The sequence below is a fragment of the Abramis brama genome (genome assembly GCF_963993115.1).
Source record: "Abramis brama genome assembly, chromosome: 12".
In the NCBI taxonomy this organism is placed as follows: domain Eukaryota; kingdom Metazoa; phylum Chordata; class Actinopteri; order Cypriniformes; family Leuciscidae; genus Abramis; species Abramis brama.
The window spans coordinates 27,375,601-27,384,475 of NC_139974.1; the positions used below are offsets into that span (position 1 = coordinate 27,375,601).

Here is an 8,875-nt window from a genome sequence, read left to right on the forward strand (position 1 = left end):
ACATTTAAGCTTACAATTAGTCTTATGTTGAAGAATAATATTTGAGAGCTTAATACCACTTTAAGCAAATTAACACACTCGTCATCTATAAAGTAACTGACGCTAATTGAAGAGATATTACTCTTGACACAAGCTGAGGTTAATCACTTTGTAAACTTTTGTGCATGCAGCCTAGTTTCGTAAGCCCAACCTCAACATGTTATACAGTGTAAAGCTATTTACTGAAGTCCTGAAGTCTTAGACCACTACAGAAAATTATTCTGTTTCAGTTTTATATTAAAATGATATTGTTAGCAAAACAATTTGAGTTGCTTGGGTATTCCTTTTATGCTTTAATGACAACAGCACTTGAGCAGCATGATATCCACAAGTTTGTGTGAAACCTGATGATCATGTATGATTTTAGAATCTAAAGGACATCTTGCACTGCAGTGGAAGCAAGAACATCTGATAAATGTTACAAGTGGCCTAAATCTTAAACATTTTCCCATTTATTTTTTAAATCATAAAGCTTTGAATATTTATAGGTTTAAATTGGAAATTGAATCTCATATTTTTCCACGTGTTCTCAGACTATTGAACTCAATAACGTACATATTGCAGAGTAATCAACCAGAAGACTTTTTCATTTAAGTACATATAGAATTTCACAGCTGTGTAATCATTGCAAAAGAACAGAAACAACAAATCATGTACTGTATGCTGTATTTATTTATATGTGATAGATTTTTTTGCTAACATTTTGCAGTAAATATTATAATTATTATTATTCCCACAGACAGTGTAAATGTCCATATATAACATGACTGCAAATTACAAATGAAAAGAGGTTTATGGATTGATAACCTTGTAATCTGGAGATACATTGAAGCAAACCACTACTTTTCTTCTGTAGCGTAAGATATCAGAGACCGGGGCAAGTTGTCACACGGGGAAGTGATTGTTGTATGTGTTTTATATGTGATTGCAATTCCTGTTTGCAAAACAATGGTTTTAACTTGAGTCATCTTTTACATAATTGCTGTTTTATGTATTATTTTGTTTTATAATTCTTTTATTGTTTGAGTAAATATCATCGACACACCAATTAATATCCTATAACAGAGGGTTTCAAACATTTAGATTTCAAGGACCCCCAAATATAATCATCCTTGTGCCAAAATTTAAAAGGAATCTTTTAGACCCAATTTATACTTTGAAAAATGAATATCATAAATCGGTATAAAATTTTATTTGTGGAAATATTTTGTTTCTATTAAGTTGCATTATTAAATTTTTTCCTACTTATTCGTACTGTACTGTTATAGTGCTGTATTTATTTATTTTAATCTTATTTTTAATATATATATATATATATATATATATATATATATATATATATATATGGAATAATTTTTTTTTTAAAACTCAGTATTTCATATTTTAAAAATGTATTTGTCTCAGATAAACTAAAAATGAATAATAATAAACTACATAGTTTGACAACATGCACCACTGTAGAAAACAACATATATTAAATCAGCTGTATTTATTTTGGGGGTAATAACAGTGGAAATGTTTAAAGGCTTTCTCAAGAATAAACATAACCTGAGAAATATTTAGTGAAGTAAAAAGTGTGACAACTAACCCGGTATGTTATACTGAGTAAGAGATGCAAAAGTTCACAGACCCAAATCCCCATATCTGTGTGACAATAAATAAGTTTCTAAAGTAATAAAGTATAATACTTCTATTAAACATGGTAATGACGACAAGTCCACATTTCTAGAATCTTTTTGAAGAAACCAGCATCTTCTACGAGAGAAACCGCTTTACCGTCCTGAACCTCTTCAGCGTCAGTTATTTCACGGCTCTGAAACAAAGAATACATTGTTTACATTAGTATTTATTTCACCAGTGTATGTACACTTGCAACGGATATCGACATGTGATGTCACTTTTCCGGAAATACTTCTCGGAAACTTGTCAGTGTTCTACTAAATACTAAAAACCAATGCTATCAGTTGATATTTTAAACATACTGTTTACGTATTTTCACTGTTTAATGTTAACAATATTACAAAGGTCACAGAAACACTACGTATGTATTAGGTTGTGTATTGTAAACTGTATTAAATATAGTAGTGTAAATGGCGTGTTAAGGGTGAGTTTTAATAGCTTAAGCCACTCCCTGGACTTTGTGTTATTTTTGGTGTATTGTACAAGGTTAATGCACCAGGGTAAATAAGAAAGATAATTTAATTTATTTTTCAACATGACCCTATATGACAAGCAGCTTCAAATAGTTGACACATATTGTTAAAAATCAGTATATAACTATTTTTTAATTAAAGCTAATTCATCACAAACAATTTAAGTAACCTCAAATAATTACTTCCACTTTACTCATCAGTTTAAAGCAATCAGCATGGAGATTTTCCCAGCGATAGCTATAAATCATTGCCATTCAATATTTGACACTGCAGCAACAAATTAATCGCATGTAAAAGAACTGCATACATAGAGTTTAATCCTAATTCAATGCTAGCTTTATGAAATATGTTTACTAGCATTAAAGCCCATATTTGTGTTACCATATTGTGCAAGCATTATGGTCACAATGGTAAACAGTTAATTGAATGGAGGGCTTGACCTCATGTTAACTAACCAAGTTTATGTATTTAATCTGCATTGTGTTGCTAGTGTCTCTTTGTTCATAATGAATAGATCTGCTCTCCCAGCAACGACGCGTTTCCCTGTAAGCCTCCCTCCATCATAGACAAACATGTTAGTCACTCCAAACCTCTCCCTTGGTTTCTGAGACCGGCTTGAGAAAATGTGAATTTAAATTTTCATTTTAAACAATAATCAGAGTGTTGTTGTTGCATTTTTGTTGATAAATGATAAATATATGGATGTCTATAATGTTGTCTGCAGAAGTTTGTTGTATACCTCTCTTATAGTGGTGTTGTGGTTATCATCTCTGAGGGTTCGTCGCATACATCCCGGCTTGGCTGCCATACTTTAGTTCCGGTTCTCCCTGTTGAAGAAACGATACAACGCTTAGGAGAGATCATAATAATAGAATCATAAGCATATTACACCGTTAAAGTTAAGTTAATAAGTTATGACAACATATGTTTTTTTACATTGCTTTAACTCGTCAGAATAAGTTTTTTTCAAGGAGCATGTTATACAAGATTCAACTCATTTTTTTAAAGTCAGTTGAATGTAATTTAAGTTGAAATGACTTAACATTCAAGTTGTCTGTGTTCTGAATATTCAGCCGTTTCATTCATTGAATAAAATCTAAACAGTGAAGTTATTGAATATTGTTCCAATAGAGGATGCACTTCACATATGTTATAAGCACAAATGTTCTGATGATCTGAACGATTCCAAATTGCACAAATAAAAAGATGACTGAATCACAATGTCATGCTGATGTTAACTAAATGTTTTTTTAGGATAGAGGTGTGAACAAATTTCTCAATAGATTTTTTAACTTATGTTTCAGCCATAAGAAATTACATTCAGTTCTTACCAAGACTGGGTAGATTGGGTTGCTCTCAGGTGCGTGTGGCATATATGTGGGATTGGCAAGATGTTCTTTGAAAGATGTCCTCTGATAAGGTGCATGTTCTACTATGTTGGTTGTTTCTTCCTTTTTGTCTTTTCTCCTACAGCACCAACAGCAGATCTGGAGAGATGGAAATGAGATTTCACACAATAGCATAGCATCATTCTACATGGGGACCTTTTTTCCTGTTATTACCCTTGCGAAACAGAAGGTGAAGTAAGAGTACAGAAATAATATACTTAAGTCTAAAGCGAATGTAATGTTTTGTTAATTTACAGTTAAATAAAAATGTATTCTAGTTTAAATTTAAATCCGATTAGTTGAATCTATGTGTGCTTTTTTGACCCACTTAAGTAGCCTACATCTTTATATGTAATTTCATAATTGATTATATTATCTTTGAAATATAGTTCAAGTGTAGGGGAGCGCGGGGCACAACCTAACGCTAGCTAGTTGTAACACACTTGTTTTAAATACTTCCACACATGCTAGGATGACGAAACTTGGTGCATTTACTAGTTGCCATATCAACACTATATAGAGAAAAAATTGCGCCAAAATATATATTTTTTTTGGAAGATATCCATAGACATTTATTAAACCATAGCAAGAGTAAATTTCTTACTTAAGTTAATTTTTCATCTCTATTTTTTGTGTTTATTTAAAATTAGACAAATCTGATATTATTTTAATCTCCAATATGTTATTTAACAGTTGAGATAGTTATTTAATGCTTCGCTAACTAGCAGAAGACACTAGCAGGGTTTAAATCCCAGTTGTGCAGGCGGGGCATGTTGTCACACTGCGTTACAATGTGCCCCTATTAGAAATATGCTATTATATTCTATAGTTTTATTAATTTTATTGAGAACACGTGAGAAAAAGGTGAATAAAGACTGAGAGTCAATGTTCAGAAATTACTAATTATTTATTTGTTTTGAACTATGTTGTATAGCTGTGTTTTCATATGTTCGCAGAAAAAGGTATATACTTTATTAATAAAACAAAACCACATAATTGTACTAGACATGTGGGAAATTAGTGTGGGAAAAAATAAATACTCTGAACCATAAGTAGATTTACACAAACTGAGAAAGTCAAAAAGCGTTACTTTGTGCCCCGCTCTCGCCTACTGCCGAATGTACTGACTAGCATTTATGATAAATTAAAATATACTTTGATGTAATTTCTATTGAAACTTGTATTTCATGTAGCCTATTTAAATATACATAATTTATAAATTATAATATAATATAATATACATCATATAAATAATTACAAATTTGTTATGATGAAGTTGCAATTTAGTAGGCTACATTTAAAATATATTAATTTAAAAGAATTACAATTTACACTGTGCTTTAGTCTGCTAGTCAAAACATCAAAATATGTACTTTAATAAATGTATTTTTAACTTTAATTAAGATAAGGTACAGTAAAACTTTTAATATGACATTAAAAACATTACATTACAAAGTGCATTTTTTAAAAGCATACTTAAGTGTGTTAAGTGTATTTTAAAAGTTTGTTCTTTTTTCAACATAATATACTATCAGCAAGTACAGTTTCTTATCAATACTTTTAAATTTTGAAATACACTGCACAAGTGCACATTGAATACAATTAAGGGCACTTCATTGTCACGAAGGGTACTTTGTGAAAGTGTAAATGTTAAGTTTTTACCAGTAGTAAGATGATGAGGAGAAGCAGTATGATGAAGCATGATAGCACTAGCAATGCAATGGCCCAACCAGGAAGCCAATGAGAACCACTTCCTGCAGAGTGAGCAGCATTTCCTGCAAAGGGAGCAGCATTTCCTTCCAAGGGAGCAGCATTTCCTGCAAAGGGAGCTGCTGTAGCCATAGGAGTTGTGGATGTCGGAAAAAGCCAGACAGGTGTGACTGTTTCTACATTCAAAATATATATATTTATAATTTAGGTAATAATATAGGTTCATTCTAAAATGCATATATATGCCATTTTAATTAAAATTTACATTGATAGTGATAAATCAAAAGAGATCCAATTCATAAATTCTGAACTTTGCCTGACCCTGATGAATACTTACCAGCAGTGAACTGTCTGTTGAGTGCAAGACCATTTGGTTGAGTATTATTATCTATGGCTCTCAGGAACAAATATTTGATCACAACATTGTTGATAAAAATGGTCTGAAACTGAATGGTACAATTCGCGATCATAGCTCCTATGCTCCTGTAATCAAACAAGAAACAACATTTTGCCAAATTGATTGTAATATATAATTCAGTAACATCACCCTAGTGTCAAAGTACACTTTAGCATATTTTTAAAACGAGCATTTATTACCGAAATAATAATCCCTTTAAAACAATACATTTAACTATTGCATGTTAATTGCAGTTAAATAAAATATATTATTGTAGGCTACATTTAATTATAATTTAATTGTATTTTACATGGAACTAACTGACTTACTTTAAATACTTATTGTCTTTGAAATTTGGCACATTTAGTACATTTAAAATGTATTAACTTTAAATGTAATATCAAATAACAGTAAAATGATAATCAAGTACTTTACATCTGTTTTAGTGTATGTTAGTCAACACATCAAAACGAGTGTACGTCTTTAACGCATGACAAAAGCTTACTAAATGATTTAAACTGTAGCCTACTTTATAATACATTTTTTAATTTGACATTGACTTTTTAAAAGTGTATTAAGAAACAGTTATGAAAGTGTACGCCCTTTATTTCATTAATATTCCGCAAGTACAGTTTAAGTACACTTCTTTTTCACAAGAGCATGCACTTATATTCTCAGTTCATTTAGGTCCAACTGACAAACACCTTTAGAAAAAGAATCAAATGAGGTTTACCTGAACCGTATATTTGTTACCCCTCTGTAAGTTTCTCTTGTGTCACAGTTAGAGCAGTTAAAGGCCAAGTCCAACTGTGAAAGTCAGACAAAATCATGTTAACAGATCTCTCTTATAGGGTCAACAGCAATTTACATGTAGCTACTTAAAATGCTGTTGCTATTATGTGTAAAATAGGGACATCTATTCAATGATAGATCGCAGGAAACACTTACAACTCCAGAAACCTCGTTATACAGCCGCTTGTACTGCTGCGAGGTTGTGTTGAGGAGGGAGTCATTGAAGACACGGTTGGTGATCTCCATGCAGAGGGAAAACGAGTAAAGGGGTGTAGAGTAGGTCTGTGGGGGTGACTGGAGCCCCTCAATAATCTTTAAAATGCTCAAGGGCTGAGCACCTACAAATACAATATGATTATTCATTGCCATGTTAGTAACCATCTACACTGTAAAAAATTTCTAACCCTCCCAAATCAAAAATTTCAAGTGACCGATAACATCTAAATTTTTCAATTGGCCCAAGTGAAATTCTTGTTGCAATAGTCTGTTAACATTGGCTCAATGAGAAATAATACGTCAGACTAATGGAAAAATTTAGATGTTATCGGTCACTTGAAATTTTTGACTTGGGGATGTAATTTTTTTTTTACAGTGTAGTCACCATCTAATATATATATTGTTATTTTTATTAGATGGTGACTATATAATATATTTATATATTAGATTAGGACTATTTATGGGGAAAGACACAGTCACAAAACTATATAAAATGTATTTATTTAATTAATGTTTTGTGGCTGTGTATTTTTCCCAAAATAGTAATAATTCAGCTCATGTCAATGTCAGGACATTTGAATTCCAAAATGCTATTCTAATAGGTAATGTTAATAGTTTATTTACAAATCTCCAAGAGTTTTAAGTATTCAAGACACTATAGTTGCAAATTGGGCACATTATGTATTATTTTACATGTATCAAAAATGTATTGAGATCAGACATTTTTTAAATAGCATATAATATTTTTTTTTTCTCTTTTTTATTACAAAAATTCCTGCGATTGTATGGTTTGAACAAACTGGGTTTACAAACATTATTGATATTTTCCAAATATTGTCATTTTAAAATTATTTTAGCACTTTTTTTTATTACTGACATGTTTTTTTTTGTGTGTGTGTGTTCTTGATTCATTGACTTGACAAAGTACAACATGTTTGTCACAAACACAGGTTTTTTTCCCCTCATAATATAAGCAATAAAGCATATTCTTTAACACCTATAAAAAAAAGAACAGATGTAGCCTAAATACCTATTAAACTAATAACTTCAACAAGCTGAAAGTTGGAGTCAGTGAATGAAATAAAAATGAGAAAGTGAGTTACCATAACAGTTTGTTCGCATGAAGTGATATCCTGAAGATATTTCATTAAATGTAAACTTTTTAACGTACCTGCAGCAGAAAACAGCAGGAAGCACAATACTGCCCCGGTGAAATGCAACTCGATGTGCTTCATCCTGAAGAAACTGGATTAAAATTCACGGAATGTTGAAGTATTCCTGTGTCTTGTGCAGAGTTGTTCTGATGGTAAATGAAGTGTAATCTTTTATTTCCAAAGCTTTTATCAAGAGAGACTGCCAGCTGCCAGTCAGTCATGGATGGAGGCGTGGCTTTATGGGACCTAAAGTTAGTAACTGATGAATCATATCAATTCTTTTTCATTGTTCTTCACTGAGATCCATGGACCTTCGTCAAAGCCATTTTGTTTGACCTGCACCCATACAGTACAGTGAAATATGCTTGCGTCAAAACTGTATAACTTGGCTGTGTTTATCCAGAGGTTAATGCGTCTGACAATGGTCAGCTGCACCCAAAGGAGAGGGATACATGTGCACTGCACAGGATGTGTTGTCATGGAAACATATTGTTAAACATTAAACATATATACAGCATGTCAAAATAAATAAAATGAGAAAAATCTGCTTTTTTCTCATTTTATTCAATTTGACATATAGTTCGAGTTAAAAAAAACAACAACAACTAAATTTAGCAGATTTTAAAACTGAAGTATAGGCTACAATTGCAAAAAAAGTAGAAGTTAACATGCAAAACATCAAACCAATAGAAACTGTTATTAAAAACTGTACCAAATAACAACATATACAAATATATGAATCTTGCCCCGACTTGACATTTATGAGAAATGCTTTCAACTTGAGAACACAATTCAACCTTTCAATTGTAATCTGCCATCATTATTTAGGCAAGGCAAGGCAAGGCAAGTTTGTTTATATAGAACATTTCATACACAATGGCAATTCAAAGTGCTTTACATAGAAGAAATTAAAATAATAAAAAGAAATAAGAATAATTAAAACAGTTTAGAAAATAAAATAAAATAAAATACAGTACAGTACAAACAGTCGGACGAACAGTGGCACAGTGCTCATTCAGTAAATGT

At 31.4% G+C, this 8,875-nt stretch overlaps 1 protein-coding gene and 1 long non-coding RNA gene across 2 annotated transcripts; both read right to left on the reverse strand.

Moving 5' to 3' along the window:
• Positions 1–1,593: 1,593 nt before the first annotated feature.
• On the reverse strand, positions 1,594–3,661 carry LOC311094195. Its single transcript, XR_014608595.1, has 3 exons — positions 3,524–3,661; positions 2,932–3,019; positions 1,594–1,852 (listed from the first exon to the last, which is right to left on the reverse strand). It is a non-coding gene; the product is annotated as an uncharacterized lncRNA (long non-coding RNA).
• Positions 3,662–6,416: 2,755 nt separating this feature from the next.
• LOC311093790 (uncharacterized protein) lies at positions 6,417–8,085 on the reverse strand (the record flags this gene model as incomplete). The annotated part of the gene is made up of 3 exons (XM_084131383.1): positions 7,867–8,085; positions 6,636–6,817; positions 6,417–6,494 (listed from the first exon to the last, which is right to left on the reverse strand). Exons 1-3 carry the CDS (start codon positions 7,928–7,930, stop codon positions 6,417–6,419), a joined length of 324 nt encoding a protein of 107 aa, XP_083987509.1. The 5' UTR covers positions 7,931–8,085.
• Between the last annotated feature and the right edge of the window lie 790 nt (positions 8,086–8,875).